Source organism: Citrus sinensis, chromosome 2, assembly GCF_022201045.2.
Source record: "Citrus sinensis cultivar Valencia sweet orange chromosome 2, DVS_A1.0, whole genome shotgun sequence".
In the NCBI taxonomy this organism is placed as follows: Eukaryota; Viridiplantae; Streptophyta; class Magnoliopsida; order Sapindales; family Rutaceae; genus Citrus; species Citrus sinensis.
Window position 1 is genome coordinate 25079907 of NC_068557.1, and position 22322 is coordinate 25102228.

At 32.6% G+C, this 22322-nt stretch overlaps 2 protein-coding genes across 2 annotated transcripts; one reads left to right on the forward strand and one right to left on the reverse strand.

Annotated features, from left to right (window-relative positions):
- Positions 1 to 215: 215 nt before the first annotated feature.
- Positions 216 to 3860, reverse strand: LOC102617338 (fructose-bisphosphate aldolase 3, chloroplastic). The gene is made up of 6 exons (XM_006468717.4): positions 3532 to 3860; positions 2419 to 2688; positions 2175 to 2284; positions 1962 to 2052; positions 1115 to 1384; positions 216 to 806 (listed from the first exon to the last, which is right to left on the reverse strand). The coding sequence occupies exons 1-6, from the start codon at positions 3697 to 3699 to the stop codon at positions 528 to 530; spliced, it is 1188 nt and encodes a 395-aa protein (XP_006468780.1). The 5' UTR covers positions 3700 to 3860; the 3' UTR covers positions 216 to 527.
- A 5521-nt stretch (positions 3861 to 9381) lies between these two features.
- LOC102616837 (2-oxoglutarate and iron-dependent oxygenase domain-containing protein CP2-like) lies at positions 9382 to 14515 on the forward strand. Its single transcript, XM_006468716.4, has 9 exons — positions 9382 to 9860; positions 10778 to 10825; positions 11059 to 11235; positions 11333 to 11483; positions 11605 to 11691; positions 12223 to 12347; positions 12773 to 12891; positions 13957 to 14068; positions 14180 to 14515. Exons 1-9 carry the CDS (start codon positions 9576 to 9578, stop codon positions 14213 to 14215), a joined length of 1140 nt encoding a protein of 379 aa, XP_006468779.1. The 5' UTR covers positions 9382 to 9575; the 3' UTR covers positions 14216 to 14515.
- Positions 14516 to 22322: the final 7807 nt, after the last annotated feature.

Consider the following 22322-nt stretch of genomic DNA (forward strand, 5'->3'; position numbering starts at 1 on the left):
ACTCATTTTTAATCTAAAAGTATAAAATTTTCAGATTTGATGTTCCACGTGTTTTGAGGAACTTTTTCATTTTGCTTTATTAAAATTATTTCACATCATACGAGATTTGAATGGTGTTTTGGAAAAATCAAATAAAATATTACAGTACCAATCAATCGACATTGTGACTTATTCTATATATTTAAATATCAACTGGAGACATGAAAAAAGAAAAAAAAAAAAAAGTAGAACTCATAATTTAGAGTACAGTAGCATAAAAACATAGAAATACAATGATTCTTGTTTAACTAGTACCCCTTTCGCTGGGCTACAGTTTGTAAAATCTTTTCTTATCTCACAGGTTTTATTCAAGCTCTCTATTTATTAGGTGGATAAAAGAAAATGAAAAAACTTCTAATAGAAATCTTGTCCGTATCCCAAAAAAATTTTAAAAAAAAGGGAAGGAACCAAAACAAAAGCAAGTGCACAATGACACAAGTGTCATGAGTTGCCTCAGGCAAGCTCAAACTGCATAGTATATTATTGGCTTAGTAAGTGTAGCCCCTGACAAACATTCCTTTCTTGGCTTCCTCGCTTTCACCTTCTGCGGAATACTTCCCAAGCTGCGCCAAGGAATTTGCCTTTGCACGCACCAATAGTGACTTTTGTGCAGCTTCAGTATTCTCAGGACGACCTTGCCATGTCTTAAGAACAGTGTTCTGAAGCGCCCGGGCATAAGAAAAGGACACGTGCCAGGGGTTGGGGGCTTGGTTCATCGCATTCAAGTTCAATGTTGCTTCCACTTCTGATTGTCCTCCAGACAAAAACTGCAAAAAAATCAGAGCACATAATTACAAGCCATATTTTGCTATAGATCATACTCACAAATGTAAATCATATGCATGTGCCTGGTTAACAGAACGGCAACATACAGAAGCAAAAACATAATTGCAAAAAGCATGATGTGCAGAAAATAATAGCTGCAGTAACTCCCGTGAGACAGATTTGATTCAGTCAAATCATCAATTCATATAAAATCAATCACAAGTTTTGCTGCTCAAATTCATGATTGCCGGAAGAGGAAATCATAAGTTATCATCTTAACTTGGTTTAAAAAAGTTGCAAGAGTTCATACCATGATTCCTGGGACTGCAGGGGGTACTCTCCTCTTGAGCATTGTAAGTGTATATTTAGCAATGGTCTCTGGAGAGGCCTTCTCCTTGTGTTCAGCACCTGGCGTGACCATGCTGGGTTTAAGTAGAATTCCCTCAAGAACGACATTGTTTTCTGCCAAGTAGAAAAAGACTTCTGACCAGACCTTTTCTGCCACTTCAAGGGTCCTCTCAATTGGGTGGTCCCCATCAAGAAGGATCTCGGGTTCCACTATAGGCACAAGACCATTATCCTGCACAAAATCACATTAGAAATTATAAAATGAACTGTTACACTAAATGTCAAGGCAAGACAAATAACTGAATAAGATTCTAAGAAGAAAGTCCATCCAAAATTAGTCTCTACTTAAAATGCCACAAGAATCATAAATTATCACTGCTAAAGTTTCCAACAAACCTAATTGACAGCAATAGCAAGGGACAAGGAGCAGGTATTTAAATTCCATATCAGACATAAACTATATTTTCCGACAAAACAACAATGAATAGCCTAAAGAATTGGGGGGGAAAAAAGGTCTTACAATCATCTCAACTGGGAAAAGTTACCAAATTGTAATTTTTTAATCACAAAATAAAATCTTAACTTGATCCAGCATTCTTAGAGGCACCATAGGGTTGTATATGAAGTGAAGGCAGTGTATTTATCTCTAATATCGACAGCACAACTTGAGTGTAAAATCTTAAATTCATTGATGGTCAACTTATATCAAGGTACATAGCAGCGAAAAGTACAGAGAAACAGAAAAGCAGTGCTAAAATCTCTTACTCCATTAAATAAACAAATTAAGAAGAAACAAATCAAATGTATACCTGAGAAATAGCAGCATATCGTGCAAGGCCCCATGAAGCTTCCTTCACAGCCAGAGCAGAAGGACCACATGGAATGCTAACAACTGTCCTCCTATATAGTTCCACAAAATTACATGACAAAATACATTAAATCCGTAGATTAATTTGATTAATTAAATCACTAACCAACAACAAATATTCAGATAATTTTCATTAAGACTCCAAATGACTTACCACTTAGCAAATCGAGCACCTTGCTTGTAGTATTCAGTGGATCTTGATGCCAATCCATCCAAGCCTTGGCACCACGATTCATTGTTTGATCCTGGTAGAGGAACCAAACCCTGAAACACAAAAAACAGAGAAATTAATGACCAGAAGCATTACCAACAAACACAAATCCCAAAGAGTTAAAAAAAAAAAAAAGATACACTTTCTCGTCAATTAACAGAACTTCTTTATTTTTTTGACATTATACCTTGTCAACTTTAATGCCAGGCACGATCTTTTCCTCACGCAAGCAGTCCACAAACTTTTTTCCATCTGTAGTTGATTGGTACAGTGTCTCCTCGAAAAGAATGGCACCAGAAATATAATCACCAAGGCCTGGAGTGGTCAGCAAAAGTTGCCTGTAAGCCTGTCTATTGGTCTCTGTATTGTCCAATCCAATCGATGCCAACCTCTTCCCACAGGTTGCATTTGATTCATCAATTGCTAGAATACCGCGACCAGGTGATGCAATTGTTTTCTACACCCATCAACAAAGAACCCCACAAACAATTCAGCACATTCGTTGCGTCCAATGGAAGCTTTCAACAAATAATATTTAGTCTTGAACATAAATTACACATCCCAGAAATCACCCATCTAAAACAAGAATTACTAAACATGCAAACATAAGCAAGCTATCGTGGACACTGCTCGCCACCATACAATACATGACTTCACACATAATGCAAGTAGATAACCATGCAATTGCATCTCAATTACTGTGTCAATAGTAGCACTCTTACTTGACCTCAATTTTACATGCAAGTATGCCAGCAGCATAATGTATAAAATATATCATGCGATGTAGTGTGATTGCACCATGTTCATAATTATGCATCGTATGCTGGGATGCACCATGTTCATAATTGTGCATCGTATGCTGGGAAGCACCATGTTCATAATTATCCATCGTACGCTGGCAAACATGTCAACCAACGCAAAAAATAGTACAACTATGAAGTCCTAAAACAAAATTCATTACACAATTTGTATCCTAAATGACAGAAACTTGGTAACTCTCGTGAATTAAGTGGTTAATGACTTTGAATAAAAAGTATTACTTCAGTTGTTATATGAACTTTAATTTATTACTATTAATCGTCCAAATGTCACATGCATGTAAGTAGCACTAAATAATCATGACATCAAACGAAAAGCAGTTTTAAGATCTCAAATTTTTAATAGCAACAATAAAACGTCAACTAATAACACGATAAGCACAATAACTTCAAATAATCACAAAACGATCGGATATAAAAGAATAAATAAATAAATCGACGAAAAAACAGTAAAAGTTTTTATCAAGATCGCGAGAACTAACAGCGGTTTTGACGAGTTCCTCAGTGTAAGCACCAGCTCGGATCGGTACGGAGACGCGGCGAGTCGCGAATCGAGTCGAAGAAGAAGATCCGGTGCGTTGAGTGAAGGACTGTTGACCGATCCACTGAGACGACGCAGCATTTAGCTTCGCAAAACTTGCACAGGCCATTGTTGCTTGTGATTATTTCGAGGATCCGACTTTTCGTGGCCTTCTAAGATCAGTTGCACTTTTTCTTCGGAGGTGGAGTCAGAGTTTTTCCGTGGTTTTGGCTTTTGTTATATCAAAGTGAAAGCCAGACTCGGCGAAATAATAAGACAGTGTTCTTCTCGGGGTCTCCGCAGAGGGGAGTTGAAATAATAGTGCGACAAGAAACGTGCGGAACTACCAAACAATCCCTAGTTGTCATTAGTGTGATTACCAAATTGCCCTGCCGTATTTACCGTTTTGTCCTCCTACGGGTGCTTTTTGTTTATTTCTATATTTCTTTTCTAATTCAGACAAAACCCAATTATTGATCCCTATTATACAATAATATGAATAATACTAGATTTTTATTTATTTTATAAATAATATCTAAATCGTTTCATATCAAATATGGTACTTGATTATTGGGTTATCAAATTTAATAATTTAAAAAATTACTAATAATATAAATTTAACATTTCCCTAATAATATTATTTGATGAGGACATAAGAACTAATTATCTTCGTCATTTTTAGTGAGATTGTTATAATTGCAAAATCAAACTCCTAAACAAAATATTGTACTAAAAAGTAAAAGTCATGTATCGAATTGTAAACATATAAAAATAACAAGTGCATCCAATTGTGAAGACATTTTTTAATCCAATAACATTATCAGGTTGATTAATTATTGAGATCCCCGTAAGGGCTGTTATGGTCAAAATGCAAGGTGTTGGGTTGGTGGGGGTGGTGGTTGGTGGGCAAGTGCCCATGAAGAGAAAGGAGTTGTTTTAAGCGATTGAATTTGAAGACGCCATTGAAAAGGCAAGAGTGGGGGAGTACATTTTGTTTTGGTCTGCAATTGAGACGGGAACTGGAGGCCTGGATCTGGGGGTCCATGCAATGAAATATGTCAATCTAATGTGGAGTCTTGTGTAGCAGCAAATGGCATCATGCCATCATCATCAATTGGATCAATCTTCTATCCCATTTGGCATTTGCTAGCTCTATATATCCCATTTGGCATTAGCTCTTAAACCTCAACAAGAAATCTAATCAATCGAAGATGGGGATTTCAGATTTGATCAGAAGAATCTGAAAAATCTTTTATACATCAACAAGAAATGTGCTCGCTAAATTCCATTAACTTTTGCATGCGAATTTTTTAGTTTTTTAAGAGAGTTTTGGGTACTCCATTATCAATTGTTGGATGCATGTGTGCGCATAACTACCCATTATTTTTCTCTTATCACTTGCAGTTTCTTTCTCCGCTAACTCTTTTTTTTTTTTTTCTAAAATAAATTGCAGTGATCAAGCAACGTTTAAATGATTATAATTTTATCATCAAACTGTCAAAAATCCAACACACATTTTAATTAAGCAAAACAGAAACCAACCAAGGACAAGAAGTCCGACCGTCTGAGCGTTAAAGCTTTTGGTCAATAATGAAGGGCCAAGACAGATTAGGTCGAGAGATACCTTCTTAATCGTGTCCTCTCGTGAAAATGGTTTCCTGCGAGTTAAACAGTAAAATTCATTTTTCACATTAAGGTATTCGCAAGGGTGACATGAAAAAGATTCCATCCCGGAAAGATGTCTAGAGTCACGGTTACTTACGATAATAGATTAATTAAAGACACATTGTTATATAATTTTAAGATTTAAGATCTATCAAACATAATTCAAAAATATATTATCACAATTATTAGAAAGTTATTAATTATATTTTACATTGCATGTAAGAAATGATAAAAGCGCCCGGCTAAGCTGCCCCAGCTCACCAGTAGGTTATAAGCTCTATGCCTACCTAACACAAAAGTTAAGGAATCAAAAGATTACTATATTTCATGAAAAATATAATAAAGATCATAAGATTTTTCTTAAGACATAAACAAATAAGATTGCATAATCATTTAAAAAGAAAATAGATAAATAGAATTTAGTTTGTTTCGTAAGGATAAGTGGTTAAGAGTCTTGTCACATTGTGGCAGACAGTGGGCTTGCCAATTGCAATTTGCGAAATCGTGGTCAGGCTGTGGGACTGTGAAGCATAAAACCTCAGTTGCATGGCCACTCTCAATGTTGGATTCCACATTTGACATCTCCATTTACTTTTTCGCCATGCAAATGATAGAAACGGCGAAGAGCACTTTAGCCAATTTTTGAGAATGTATTTTAAGAATGTTTGCCTAATTACAATAAAAATTTTTCGCATATGATTGCAAATAATTGACTTTTTATAATATTAATATTGTCATTTTTATTATAGTATCCATGAATCAGCGGGGAGTTAAGAGTTATATCATTTGCGATTCAAATTTACAATTTTATCATTATTCAAAAAGTATTTATTTATCGATAAATTTATACAATGATTAAAAAATTTATTAGTGGAATTGATTTTGTTACATATATTAATAATAAAAAAGCCTTCTATTTTGATCTTAAATATTTAAGTTTAACTGAAAAATTTATTGAGAAAATATTAAGTAGATATATAATACAATTCATTAAAAAAAAAGAGAGAGATTTATAATACAATTAAAAAATAACTACCAATCATATGTCCACGCCGAATCACTTAGCCCCCTTCTTAATACCATACCATGCAAATTTCGAGATAAGCCGAACCTCCTTTAGTTAGCAAACCCAACACATTCCATTCATGGACAATCAATATGCCATACTCGCCTGACTCGGAGAAATACACCCCCCAAACCCGAAAGGTGCCAAAAAATATTAAAATACGAAAATAAACCCAATGTTTAATGATTTGTCAACAAAAAGAAAAACAAGTTCGTTTGATCTTTTTCTCGACAAAACCATATTAAGCCTGCGCCCTCATCGTGAATTGATGTGAAATGAATGGTTAATTATTAGTTCCTGGTATAAGCTTATCATCATTACAAATTTCTTTTTGTTCTCGCTGCAGCTGCACTGTTCCAATTCTATTGTGCTATATTTTATATATCCTCCAATGAACAACAAATCTAAATTTCAAAATGCATTTATTCTTTAAAATCTACCTTATTGTCTCTTCTCTGGCATTTTGCATGTGCATTAGTTCAAGTTGATGCCTTGGTGTAAAGCCCTTTTCTTTTCATTTGATTCATGTGTTTCAATTAATTTTTTAAAAATAGGCCTCCATGTTCCCTTCTTCACTTTTATCAACTTATGAATTCTCTAGTTTTATGGTTAACATCCCTTTCGTGGGCATCTGGCTTTGTACATCAATGGATCCATCAGATATTCAGATTGTTGTTTTGCATGTAGCCTTCTAATTCTTTTATCTATTTTCTAACAGTGGATTTTCATTTTTTTTCTTTTCTAATATTTTGGTAAAATGTGTTATTATGGAACTTGAAAAGAATTTAGACATGATTAGTTCTATAATATTACTATTTAATATCTTTATATAATATTATCATATTTATTAAATTTTAATATTATTATACTTATTTAATATTAATAAATAGTTTATTTTAAGAAAATATTAATTTTCTACCATGTTATTTATAATATTGTTTCATTTGTGTTGCTCTTATCAATATTTTTTAATTTACATAATTAAAATCAAGATTAATAAAAAATTTGTGATTTACATAATTAAGAATATTAATAATACTTATTAACTTATATGATTAAAATTAAAAATAAATAAATAGTTTATTTTAGAAATATTTTTTATTCACTTTGTATTTAAGTACTACAATTTTTTATATAAAGGTAAATCTGTAAAATAATTCACTTCTCATTCAAGACAAAGCAAACAACTAAATGCAATATTGATTTCTATTCCACACTCTCATTCTAGTGTAAGTAAACAACCTTCTTTCACTCTCACTCCATACTCATAATCTCAAGATTTCCACTTTTCATGATTCCAATCCATTCCAAAATGTAAATGCTACCTAATAAATTTATGGATTGAATGGTAAAATGTAGAAATGATATTTTTGAAAATTTTGAGTATAAAATGTTAGATTTCGAAGCGTGTGTCCAGAGATGACCAATAGGTCGAACGGCATGTGGCACGACACAAGCACAAACACGACACGTGTCCGTACAACATGGCACGATACGAGCACATTTATATGGGCAGATGGTACGGCAAAGCATACATGTGCACGATACAAGCACATTTAGGCAAACGGGTTTTACAAGTACGACACGATTAGAAATTGGATAAAGCATGACACATGAAAAGTCACGCAATAAGCATCTTTCACTTTTTATTGAAAGTAAACTTAAAATTTTATAACTTTACAAATAACTTGAAATTGAATCTTTTAATATATTTTATTAGCACAAGTTTTTTAATTTCGTTTAATTCTTAGTTTAAGAAAAATACTCTAATTGATTTATATTTATAATTTATTAAATGAATAATTGATTTCATGATTTTAATAAATAAAATTATAAATATTATGATTTTATAAAATGTATTAATGTTATTATGGACTGTGATCTATGACTTTATATAAGTCGAAGTTAACAATTAAGTTAACCCTTTAAAAAAAAAACTTGTTACTATTGTTGTTGTTATTGTTGTTAAGTATTAAAAAAATAAATTCTAATACCGTAGGGGTCTAACTTAGTAATTAATTTTTGATTTTATTGAATTTGACTAAAGACATAAGGACTCAATACGCTCGAAAAAAGTACAACATGCCCTCTTAAAAAAATTGAAAAAAATAGCTTATCTTGCTTTTTTTCTTTTAGGCATGGCATGATATGACTCATAGTACGACACATATGGGTACGACATGAGTGGCCCAGGCCTAAGTAAAAAGAATAGAGCAACACAAAGCAACATGAGGTACATCAGGGTGTTCATAATTCAATCTGGATCTGTTTAATTTGTCTGATCCGCGGAAATTTGATCCGTAAAAATTCAATTCATGGATTGGTGGATTGGATTGAATTGAAAATTTGAAAATCTGTAGTTGGTGGATTTGATACGAATTTACTTTTTTAAATCCGTGAATCCGTAAAAAAATATTTAATAAAAAATTAAATTTATAAATATGGCATCAGTACTCTACTAATAAATAAATAAGTTAGAATATAGTTACATTAATACTATATTATATCTTATCTAATAATAATATAAAATAAAAATAATTAAATAAAAAAATATAATTTCCTAAACAATTAATTTTTATATACTGATCTAAACTAATGAGATTTTTTTTCTTTTTGGTGTGTTATATTTTAAAACTTTGAATATATTTTATAGCTTTAAATTAATTTATTTAAATCTTATTTAATCTTGAATTTGATCGGTAGAAAAATTATTTTTATATTAATTATTTATTTATTTAGTTCATGAATAGGAAATAATTAAAAAAAATTAGCTCACAAATTAATTCGCAAAATAATATATTAGATATAGATTTGGTTAAATCTGCATTCAATCCATATACATATGAATTTGATTTAAATTTAAATTGAATTTTATCAATTCATAAATTAAATTAAATTAAAAATTTATAATTTATAAAATTATATATCGAATATAAATTAATATTTAATTTATAAAATTCAATCTACAAACACTCTTAAATACATAAGATACAGCATGACACGGCATGAGAATAAACACGCATAGACCTTATTTTGATGGCAGCCCGGTCCGTTCGCCATATCTGCGTTTGTCAGAAATTTAAAGCGTTCTTCCAAGTTCCATCTATAGATGGGTAATTCCACTAAACAAATTTCTCCTTTACCCATTTATCCACGTCACCAACGGGCCCCCGCCCCACCCGCAGCAATTGTTCACTTTTGTCCATCTTTTGAACTCAACCTAACACAACACACGTGCTTATCTCTGTGTAACTCCCACCATACACATTATCACGATGGCTCTCGAAGCTTCCATAGACCGGAGAAATCACGCACAGTCCGCAACGACAAACGGGGCCGTCGTTTTGCCGCCTGCGTCGTACCGACTGAGACTGAACCCTAGCTCCGAGCACAAGCCAGATAGCTACGATGACCTTCATCAATTGGAGTTCACTCCTCTCCTCTTCAGCTCGCTTGAACGCTACTTGCCTCCTACCATGCTCTCCATGTCACGTGACGTCAAGTTCCAGTACATGCGCGATATCTTGATGAAATACTCCCGTGACGGTGAACGGACACGTGTACGAATCCCATTCCACCTTTATTTTATAAATTAGTGTAGTTATGTTGGTTTATTTTTTTATTTAGTGTAGGAGAAGAAAGTCTAGAGCACTTCCGTTGTAGTATAATTGTTTAGTGATATTATGCTATGTGCTTATTCAATTATCAAAACTAATTACCAATTTGTATGACAATTTCAAAATAAATGCATACATGCCATGGCTTTGTTGGATTGTTTGTAGGGATGATGCGGCATTGCTGTCTTTCTAGGTTATTGTTTTGTAGGAGAAAGATGTATTGTTGTGGCAAGTCATCTGTGCAACAATCCAATCAGCTGTGAGTGTAGTTGGTAAGAATAATAAATGAATATACGCATGACATAAAATCACTGGATGGTTATACTACCCCAAGTTGTTCTAGGTTTTCTTCTCTTTAGAGAAGTGAAACAGTGTTTTGTGGCTCTATGTGGGATGGAAATGTGTTAATAATTGTGGCTTTTAATTCACAATTGTTGTGGAATAAAAACACTCGTCATGGGTAATTTATAACCCAAATGAAAATAGGTATTTACCAAACACTTTAACTGTTGTGCTTTCAGAACTATGCATGAGCAGAACTATGTATAAGCACAACAGTAACCAACATACCCTTATGAACTGGGGTTTTGCATTAATTTTGTTTTAAGAGGAGGATTCTGTTTTTGTGTACCGTATTAGGCTAAAAGCACCCGAGGGAGAAATACTTTAGATTTGAGTGAGAATTACTCGAGGAAAATTGTTTCGAATGCCAATGAGTGTCTGCTTGTTATATTATTCTCTTAGAAGAACTGTGTGATGCTGTTTTTTACTGCTATGGTACGAGACATCAAATTTTGTATCAGTTATGCATTTGGGTTTCTCTTTGTTTTTAATGTATTATTTTCGACTTCATTTTATAGGTTCAGAGGCACAAAGAGTACAGACAGAGGATAATATCAAATTATCAGGTATGTTTTTTATATGTTGAATGTTTGAATTGGAAGTTTTATAATCAGAACTAATGCTTTAATTTGTCTTAAGAAATTTCCATTGATGTTGCTGGATATGATAATTGGTGTTTTAATCCTTAGAAATTTCATGATGAAACCCTTCTGAAATTACCACATACATGTGCATGACTTGTCTCAGTTTCTATATCGGTCTTCTTTCTTGCCTATTGATAGTTCTCTCATCTCTGCAGCCTCTTCACAGGGAGCTGTTTACCATGCACGCTCCCAGTGTCCTTGTCCCCGCTTTTGTCAAAGCAGTTCGTGATAATACAGAGGCAAGTTTTAGAAGCATAATGGCTGAACCCATTCCAGGAATATATACATTTGAAATGCTTCAGCCGCGTTTCTGCGAAATGTTGCTATCCGAGGTATTATCTTTCTTCTCTCATTTTGGAATGCAATATTATGTATTTTCCTGTTTTTAGTTTTTTTTTTATATTGTCTTATCAGGTTCTGATTGCTTAGGTAGAGAACTTTGAAAGATGGGTGCATGATACAAGATTCAGAATCATGCGACCAAACACAATGAACAAATTTGGTGCTGTTCTTGATGACTTTGGCCTAGAAACCATGCTGGATAAGTTGATGAATGACTTTATACGTCCTATATCCAAAGGTATCATACTTTTATGCACTACTAGATGCTTAGTACGCATTAAAACATAATATTTGAAGTTATTATTATCAATCATGGCATAAACTCATTTTCCCCTCCCTCTTTGGTTTAAACTTTGTAGTTTTCTTTCCTGAAGTTGGTGGGTCCACATTGGATTCTCATCATGGTTTTGTTGTTGAGTATGGAATGGATCGAGATGTTGAACTTGGTATGTGCTTACTTATTTTGCATTTAGTTTCTAGTATAGTAATGGTATTCAAATTGTCCAGCTGTTCTGTTTCTATGAACTAGTAAAAGACTGGAACATTGTAACAAATGGAACAAATTATCAAGTGAAACCTTTTAACTTATCTTTTTGTGTTGATTGTTTCTTCTGATATTGCGTACAAAAAGAAACTTTTCTTATTTTAAGTAGTATAATCTGGGATTTTATGAGTATTTCCAAATAAGAAAAATAGAAAGTTGACCTATATCCGGATTTTTCCATAATCATCACCCATCACTTCACTAAACTTTCATTCTTGGATTTAGCCTTTTGTGATTTCTCATGCTCTATTTATGTTGTCATATGATTAATAATGCAAAGTATTATCATAAAAAATCCATCCTCTATGTTTCGTTTTGTTAACTCCTCTCACCCTTTTTTTCCTTCCCTTGTCCAGGTTTTTTTCTTAGAACTCTTGGTATTGTGTGTACCTTCATAAGATTTTTTGAAATCTCAATAACTTTGTCTTTGTAGGTTTCCATGTGGATGACTCAGAAGTCACCTTAAATGTTTGCTTGGGTAGGGAATTTTCTGGTGGTGAATTGTTCTTTCGAGGTGTCCGATGTGATAAACACGTGAATACAGAAACCCAATCAGAGGTATGTTGATCTCTAAGATTAATTTTTTACTGCAGCCAACCATGTGAATCTATTTGAATGGCCTGTCATTTTTTGAGAAATGATTTACTTGTTTCTGTTTGTCTGCGCTAAAAGTCTAGTGAGTAGTTGTCTATTGTTGCTTAGACAAAAACTGTATGACTAGGAAGGCGGTTGATGATCACATAGTACCTAAGCTCAAAACTTTGAGGAACGAGATAAACTCATTAAACATGAGTAAGATAAAACTTATTAAACATGAGTATAAGTGTCTCCTGAGATTCTTCATGATGTCAAGATGTATAGGCTTGATGCTTTGGAGCCAGTAGAAAGGAAAAATTCTCGTCATGGCATGGTCATTCTCCTACATCTTTCACTGTAGCTAACCAAGTTTTGTTGGTTGGATTTTTTTCCTTGTTATATTGTAGGAAATTTTGGATTATTCTCATGTTCCGGGCTACGCAGTTCTTCATCGAGGTCGCCATCGGCATGGTGCTAGAGCCACCACATCAGGGAGTCGGGTCAACTTACTTGTATGGTGTAGAAGGTAATTTTGTTAGCTCTCTCAATTTAAAAAAAAAAAAAAAAGGAGAGATCTAGTTTTAGGCAATGAGGCCACCACTTTCCACATTGAATAATTAGTTGGTTCGATAGGGTCTGAGAACTAGCATACAACAGTAATAGTCTATTAGAAAGATATTGCTATTTAAATTCTTTTGGGAAACTCTTATAGAAGGTAAAAGGAAGTCTTATGGTTATCAGCTTGAGAGGAGATGTCATTGATTACCAAGTATTTTAGGATCTAGCTTGACTACAGTCCCCCTGAATAATCAATATTTGGTTGCTGCCTATCAAGCAACTTGAAGTCACACGTATATATTCGGTTTCTTTTGTGTGGAAGCTGTAGATCTTTTAATTCATGGTCAACTTATTCCAGTCAGAATTGACTCTTTTTAGCTTAATTTGAGTTATTATGCGGCTGGGGTCATCTGAACATCTGATTTGAGCATGTTTTTATTTATTAACTAAATTAATACATTGGTTTTATAAAGTCTGGAAGATGTTTTATGAGTCTTGGCTAACTTTTTTCAATTTTATTCTTTACTTAGTTTTTGTGGCCGTCTTCTTTTCTCAATCAAGGCAGTGTATTTTTTGCTTTTGTAGTTTTGAGCTTTTAGGTTGTTCTATGATATGTAACCCCTCATTATCATGGTTGTCACTTGTCCTCTAATTCTTTATTTCCTTTTTTTGTCTAATAAAAGATAAATTTAGTGATGGGTCCTGCTCAATATGTCAGGGTAGTTAAATGAATGTGCATGGTTTGATTCATTCAATCTGGTTTTTGGGATATCAAATTCTTAGATGGTCTTAGCAGTAGTAAGTCTGAAACTTGCAAAAATATCTTGCCCAGCTGCAGAGAGTATAAGAACATTGTTGATTACAGAAAGGGGCTTGAAATGTGATCTATGGTTCTGTCGCAGAGGAAGACAATTTCTTTTTAGAATGACTCATGTTCTTTCTTTTGTTGAAATTTAGTGTCGAGTCCTTGGTTTTAGTTGCAAGGATTTAAATTAATCATCTGATGCTTGGAATGCATCACAATATTTCCCAGTTCCGTCTTCCGAGAGCTGAAGAAATATCAGAAAGAGTGTTCAAGTTGGTGCGCAGAGTGCCAACGAGAGAAGAAAGAGAGGCAGTGTATTTCAATTGCTGCCACCAAACAGGTAAAGCTTTTCTTAATGGCAACGATAAAATTTGGCTAAGGTTAATTGTTTGTTGGTATAATAAACTTATGTTTTTTTTGGTACCCCCTTTTCTCTTTTCTGTCCCATCAGGAACTATTGAAGAGGATTGGAAATACCAGTTCCTGACATGTCTCACGGCCTTGTTCTTTTGAAGTTGTAAAAAGTAGCTGAGGTTTTGTTCTGCCCAACTTGTACAAGCAAACTTGTCCTGGTAAATTAAATTCATCAGGTCTTGTTGGTAGTAATATAAAGGGTAAAAATTGTCTGTCCTTGTCGTGCTACTTTTTCTCCAGTTTAGGCCTGGTAGCTGTATATTGATCCATCGTTAAGTTCATTGTTGCCTTATTTATCAGCTAGACCCATCAAAACAGAACCATCTGTGCCTTTGGTTTTGGTTGAATGAAGGTGGTTCTCTTGCAAAATTAATTAGTCAACATCCACAGGATCAAAAACATACATGAGCTGTGTTTGAAGCTTTCCATTTGAAAAATATAAACAAGGTGTTGGTAGGATTTCTTTAATTGTGTTTTTGCATGCGGTGGTGGGGTGGGATTAGGGTGTGTGAAATATTAAAAACAAATGGTGAGGGTATATGGAAATAATAATTGGATTTTTTTTTTGAGAAATATTTTTGACTTATTGTACGGGTAAAAATGATTTATTATGATAATTATTTAAAGGCATAAGTTATCTATTTGAACTTGCAAACTTCTCTTGGAATAAGTGCTATGTTGAAGAGAACAAATTGGGAGAGTGATCTGAATTACAGAAAATTAAGTTATATTCTTTTATTGGGTTTTTGGGTGGTGATGTTTCCACCTATTGTTTTTTTAACTCCACCCATACCTAAAATACTTTCAATAATTTCACATTATTTAAAAAAATTGTAAATAAAGAAGAATTTAGAGATCTAATTAAATAAGGTTAAAATACTTAAAGTATTAAATACTGGAGTTATTTTGGTCATTTTATAATATTAGTGTTAAAATTCTTTTTTCTTCATTTGTTGTAAATTGCAATGGTTATTGGTGTTTCTCTATTTTAATAATTGCAATATATCAAATGACTACGATAAATATTATAGTATATCATTTTACTATTATATTTTTGTAAAATATATCATCTTATTATATTTATGTTATTACCATTAGTTGATGAACTAGTTGATTAATAAATAATAATTTTGCTCTTTGATGAAATTGTCCCAAAAAAAAAAAAAAAAAATTTAACACGCAAAACATTGCAAGATTATAAATTTAAAATATAAACTAGGTAAGAATAATTTCTGTAAGCCTATAATTTTAATATTTGATACTTATATTTGTGTAGTTTTCTTTTAGGGATATGTATTCGATACCTCTATTTAAAACTCGAATCCTCCCCCTGAAGGTATATGTTAGATTCAAAATTCACAGAAAAATAAATAGATAAATAAATTCTGAAATTTAAAACCTAGAGATAGTTCGTCAGTAATACCTTGCTATGGGCGTATGGTTTGGGTCACGACAAGCAGGTGCTCGGAATCAGTTGCCGTTAAAAGCATCAAGAAGAAAGTACTCCCTGACATGATCATACATTTGATGGCATTTAAACCTGCAAAAGTCTCATAGGCCCATTACTCTATTTATCTTGGTCCAAAGCCATATCCGAAAGGTTATGTGGATCGAGTTCATGCACCTGTCAGTTTTGCTTCTTGAAATTTCTTAGCCATTGCAGACCAAAAACCCATAACCAGACGAATTTGATTCAGTCAATCACAATCTCTCCTTAGTTTTATGTGTCTTGATAATTAATTTGATGGCATCGTATCATGCACATGCGGCAACAAAAGATATGTGCAATGGGTCACATGGATGTTCGTTGCCCTTGTTAGGCACTAACTGGTAAAATTATTTACTGTTGGATAAGATTACAGCTTTGGGTCGGTATCGACATTAACAGGTTACTTGTACTAATAGTATGTCCACTCAATCTTTGGCATCATACAAACACGTTATTGTTATTTGTATGTTTTGACGTTTTGTCATAATCTAATGAGCTTTACTATTCTAATTCAATATCCATTTTTTTGGCACTTTCTTTTTTCTTTTTTTTTTTAAATGAAAAACCACTGTAAACGTGGGGTATTAGACAAATTTTGGCTTAAAATTGTATAGCCTAATTTCTATTTTATGTTGCCTCGGTCAATGTTCTAGTTAAGTAACCCATAATAGGTGTTTAATGATTCAAATCTAATAGTTTTTGTTGAATTTAAGTTCAATCCATTATACATTAGATTTTATATTTTGCATCTAATCGAAACCGATCACGGATTGAAATATTAAAAGAATTTGCCATTCATATACTTTATTATCGTATGTATCATTCAATTCTCTAAATCATTGCTTTAGAAAAAAAAATTAATTGGAGTTTGAATAGACAGATCCATAAATCAATCAAATAACAGTAGAATTTCTACTTTACAATCAAATCTAATCTAATCAAAAAGTTAATTCAACAAAAATTGAGTTGATTTAAATTAAATCTATTAATTTTTTTTTGAATTCTGTTATACACAAATTGTTACTGATATTACATCAGGCATTACAATTATAATATTTACAATCGTACTAAACAACTGGGATCACCGCCATACATTAACCCACTGAAGCATTTACCCAAAATACTTTATATCCTCTCTAATATTCGAGGGGTGTCTACTCCACTCACATTTTGTAAGGGAGATACTGTCTCCATTCAATTAGTTGATAATTGAGGAAGAACTAAAACTAACCTCCATAATGCTCTTATGGAGGCTCGAACCTTGCACTCAACATTACAAGTGCAAGGCTTCTCCCATTGGACCAAAAGTCCATTGGTAATCTATTGATTTAATTGAATTGGATCGGATCATGAACACTATGCTATCTTTATCTTATGTGAAACTGGTGGCCAACGCAGATTTTTGCAATAAACTGATGATAGTAATTGCCAATTGAAGGCAACAACTATGCGAACACAATTATTGGGGATCGCTTCTAAAGTTCTACGTCTTCACTATTTTGTCTTTTGGTCTTTCTTTTCAAGCAATACGAAAGAGTTGGCCATTGTCATTTAAGTAATTGAAGATCAGACTGATTAATTAAAGAGCTTGATTTCCTTTCAACTTTTCGTAGAAGACACATTTCATTGAAATTGATTGCTTTTCTCTTCAAAAATTGCTTTCAAAATTGCATTTATTCGAGAACTCGGTCGCCCTGTTCTATTATTAGGTCTTCTATTTTGAAAATTATTTCAATAAAATTTGAGAAATGGGATTAAATTTTTTTTTTCCCCAGCATCCAAGTCATTCTTTTAGATTGACTCAGAGAATACCCAGAAAGAAGAAAAAAAAATTAGAGAAAAACTCACTGAGTTAAGCTTATGATTTGGCATTGATGCGTGTTATCAAGGTCACTTTCAAACAGCTTTCTCCAAGCTCAGAATTCAATAAAAATCTATCAAACCGGAACCAGAATCCCAGTTGTTTATTACCTCAATGATCGATGATTTCCATTAGGCCTAATCTTACAGGCAAGTGCGTCACTTTCTAGCTGCCTTTTAGGTACATGATCTTAATATTTTTAGTAGCCCTTTCTCCTTTAGTGTCTTCCTAGTACATTGAATGTGCAGAATTTTCCAAGTCTCGTAGTCCTAAAATCGTTTAAGAATCTTCTAGACAATTATTAATTGTTTTAACAATTTTTTGTAAACTAAAACTCCTCCTTCACCACCCCTACGCGCAATGATGTTATCTTCTAATCTTCTAACTTTGGTCTTTATAATTTTTTTTTTATAAAAAATACTATTATTCCCTAAATCTAAGGTGGGTCTAATTTTGTTAGAGGTGAGTTAGCAATTTAGCTTTAATACATTCTAAAACATATTTTGATCGATTTCAGTTAGACATTGCAAAATAAATATAAAATTATTATTATTATTTTTTATTTAGAAACGTTTTCAACAATTTGAGAACCCCGATTAATCATCAAGAAACGAATCAATATTATGGCCCTAATGAATAATGATAACTGCCAAAACTTGTTGGTGTCGTCTAATTTATGTCATACTCAGTGTCACTGTCACCATTATCATGGGCCAAACTTCTCTCGACTCTCGACTCTTCTAAGTAAATTTTTTCACATTTCTATTGTGTATTATTGACACTTGAAAAGCGATGCGAAAGTGGAAAGTGACTTGTATTAATTGAAAATTCCATTAAGCGTGCTAAAGAGCTTTGCTAGGACCACTTTGTTGAAGACTTTTCTTTTTTTTTTTCTCTCTCTCGCAATTAACATTCTTCCCTTTATCTTTCTATGTTGCTGTTGGGTGTGTGTGAGAAAGAGCTTTAATTGCCTCTTTTGGAATCTTGGCATTTCATTTGCTGGCTTATCCTTCAAATTCAAAAAGCCCGATTACAAGTAAACAGAAATAATTGATCAAAAAGTTAATTATAAAGCAACTGGTTGTTGTACCTAATCAGGATTTGCTGTTCCTCTTTTGTGATTATTTGTTGGGGATATGATCCTTTCTTTATGGTAATTAAGAATAAACTAAGAAAATATCCGCGTGACTAGGCATTTCAATCTTGCAAGCAAAAAACTTAAGACATAATTGTATTTTATGTGAGTCAAAAGCAGATCATTACTTTCAGTTTGACACTACATGCATTTCTCCTTGTTAATTGTTGAGTGTTTGTGAAGTCTTTTGAAATTTAGGTAGTGAGAGCAACGATTGAAAAACTAGCTATTGAGACCCAATGTCAAGTAGAGTTTCAACTTAGAGAGAGCTTTTAGCTAGCTAGCTAGTGTGCTGAAGAAATACATAATGGTAACAGGTAAAAGAGACTACATGTCAAGCTTATTATAAACTTATTTAAGATTTTATATATATATATTATAAATCAAAATTTGTCAAAATGATTTCAATCATAAAAGTGTTGTAATAAACGAGAGAAAAATATCAATATTATCATAAAATTTGGACAAATCCTGATTTAAGTTTTTATCTTAGCAATAAAAGTGGATGATTGATTCTTAATAAAATTTAATATAATGAAAGAATATTAATGATCGAGGAACATATTTGAAAAACATTATAAACATCAAACGCGCTGAGAAATCATTCAAAACATAGTTAACTCAGATAAGGAGGGAATCGCGATTCAATATATTTATATTCTAAAACTAACCTTAAACTTGCACGGTGTGCAGGGTACAAATATGAACAAAAAATGACATGACTTTCATAATTGAATATAGTTTAATCTCTTCTCATTATGATAATAATGATGAGAAAGCCAGAGAGACACCATCCCAAATAGAGCTAGAAATTGAAGAAAAAGAAGCTGGCAAAACCCTAATCAATCAAATTCACGTATTACGAAGCTAACCGTAAAGTGAAGCTTATGCATATGTACTTGTATCATATATATAAACACAAGTTGCTTGGAGTTATATTGCAAAGATATTTTATAAAACCACAAACAGCATTGTCGGTGGATACGCAAATCTTTTTGGACGGTCGAGATCGCATCACGATGTCCTTGATCAAGCAGTGATCTTTGTTAATTTTTGTGATTAATTTTTTTCTAATCTGATTCAAATGGATGATTATTATTATTTTGTATACAATTAATTAGAATATTAGTCACCGAAAATCATGGAAAATCTCTCGTAGTCAGGGCCGGTCCCTGTATTTCATCTAATCCTCCACCGTCCACCATGACTTGTTATTATTAGTTCGATTGATTTATTATTAATCCACATGTATGCCGGAAATTCTAGTGACAATTTTTTTTTCCTTCTTTGTGTTTCGTGAGCACCCACCTACATTTTATATTTCCACTTTTCCTACCATCAAGTACTATCATTTTCTTCTCAATAATTCATGTAAAATTGAATTCATAAAAACAAAATTAGCGTAAAATATGAGTTGATAAGCACTTTAAACGACAATACCTTATTATGCACGAAGAAAGAATTGTTTGCATCGATTCAACTCTCTCTGTTTCTTTTTTTTTTTTTTTTTTAACTCGCTCACATCTATAAAGAAAGAAATTTTGTTGCTGATCAATATTGACTTCTCTTGTATTGATTACTTGGTTGGATAGTTTACTTGATAATATTCTTAAGAGTTTGCATGGAGACAACTCTTAGGACTTACCTATTAGTGCTTTTCTTAATTAGAGTTACAACCCATTTGTTCTGTAATTTTTTTGAAAAAAATTTTAACAAGGATTTTGCACTTATCCAATAAAAAAAATGAGACTAATTACTGTTTCGCTATTTAATTTATATTTATTAACTCGATGTTTTATGTTCAATAATATTTTATCCATTAAAAAATAAATAAAATATTAGTTTTGTTATCACACTGTAATTTAACTGTTTGAACTATATATATATATATATATATATGGCGAGATGGTGACAATTTTTGTACATACAGCACTTATAGATATTGATCATGCGTGTCGGTATTAGTTGATTTAGTTTGTTAGAATTTTTGCAAGTGAGGGTCGGTCATCTCATGTGTTTGGAATTCAAAGGGGGAAAAAAAGTGAAAGAAAAGCATTTAACTCAATATAATAACAATAAAATATTTCAAATGTTTCTTTTCATTTTCTTGCTATATACAGTATGCTAAAAGGAATAGAGGATATGCGTGCCTCTTGTCAAAACATGGAGTGCTCAAATTAGTGGATTATCTCATGGATTTTGCTATGTTGTATTGAATGTACCATACACAACCAATAAGAATCACACAATTATGTGGATTCTATAATTTATGTGATTCTTGTAGGTTGTATAGTACATTCAATGTAACATAGGAACTCCTTTATCTCATTCACGCCTTAAGATTCTTTTAATTAATTTATGATGCTTGTTGCAAGTACATACAGAATGTAACGTATAACTGTTTAATAATTTTTAATTAATTACCACCTATCACGCAGCATCCCCGAGCGACAAAATAGATTATTTAATTTAATGAGAGCACCAAGTGGCACAACCCAAGAATTGGAAGAGAGCGGAAACAAATGGAAGAGGAGAAGAGGAGAAGATGAATCATCTTCGGATGTTTATTTGAGCAAGTGGTTCTCTCTCTCTCTCTCTCTCTCTATTATTCAAATCTTGCAAGTTTCTTCATTAGCTTTTCTTTTTCCCCCTCTTTCTCCTTAAAAAAATGGAATTAAGCTTTGAATTTGCTTACTTTTTGACCGAAACGAGAAGAAAACCATGAGAGAAGCAGAGTAAAATAACTCCGAATATGCTATTTTTTTTTCTTTTTTAATGAATTAAAATTGAGAATGAGATAAAAAAAAAATTTATATTTTTAACTATATAATGTATGTAAGTATATAAATAAAGAATTTATTGAGATTCCTGGGGTGAACTCATTTGCCTTTTTATATTTTCCTTGTCTGACATCTATGCACTTTTTTATTATTTTATTGGCTTTGGGGCTGAAAATTAGTTATTCATTTTTATAGAAAGGGACGGTGACCGAATGAAGGTGAGGCCGCTATTCCTCCACGCCGATACATATTCGTTTGTTGTTGTTTTGGGCACATGAAATCAATTTAGCATCATCAATGGATCAAATCAATGCACCCGCATATTTCTTATTCTTAGCACCTTTATAAAGATCTTGTTTTATATTTTTCCTTATGAGCAATAAGATGCCCTCCACTCCACATGTCTCTCCAAGTGTTCTAAGGGACTATAGTGAATATACACCTGCATGTTGTGAGGTAAGTGTCCCACCACCTTCTTCTTCTTTTTTCTTTTTTTTTTTAACACCTATTTGTTACAAGAATCTACGTATATGTTATAATTTGAGGCTACTGAAAATTTAAATAAAATGAAAATTTTCGATTTTTTATTTTTTTTAAAAGTGAACTTATATATTCGGTGCTCTTAACAATTTTTTTTTTTTTTTTGCGGAGTTAAAAGACAGTAACAATAAGATCACCCATGTTATGCTCAGTTTTGGTTGAGGTTCAAAAATTAGGTGGCAAAAGTCTCATCGCATGGATGATCCCAATATGATGCAACAATTGAACTTGTAACTGTTTTTACACTACAAATTTGACTCCATTTGATAAGCTTTCACCAAAGCTTATTGGTTGGAAATGGCCAATTTCTTCCATAGGAACAAGATCCACTACCAAATGTCATCACCAAAGAAAATGCAAATGACACCACCTTCG

Coding starts and splice junctions, on each gene's coding strand:
- LOC102617338 (XM_006468717.4), bottom strand. CDS start 3,699: ATGGCCTGTGCAAGTTTTGCGAAGCTAAATGCTGCGTCGTCTCAGTGG. Junction 2,285..2,418: donor CTGGCATTAAAGTTGACAAG/GTATAATGTCAA, acceptor TTTGTGTTTCAG/GGTTTGGTTCCTCTACCAGG. Junction 1,385..1,961: donor GATATGCTGCTATTTCTCAG/GTATACATTTGA, acceptor GATTTTGTGCAG/GATAATGGTCTTGTGCCTAT.
- LOC102616837 (XM_006468716.4), top strand. CDS start 9,576: ATGGCTCTCGAAGCTTCCATAGACCGGAGAAATCACGCACAGTCCGCA. Junction 11,236..11,332: donor GCGAAATGTTGCTATCCGAG/GTATTATCTTTC, acceptor CTGATTGCTTAG/GTAGAGAACTTTGAAAGATG. Junction 12,892..13,956: donor TTACTTGTATGGTGTAGAAG/GTAATTTTGTTA, acceptor AATATTTCCCAG/TTCCGTCTTCCGAGAGCTGA.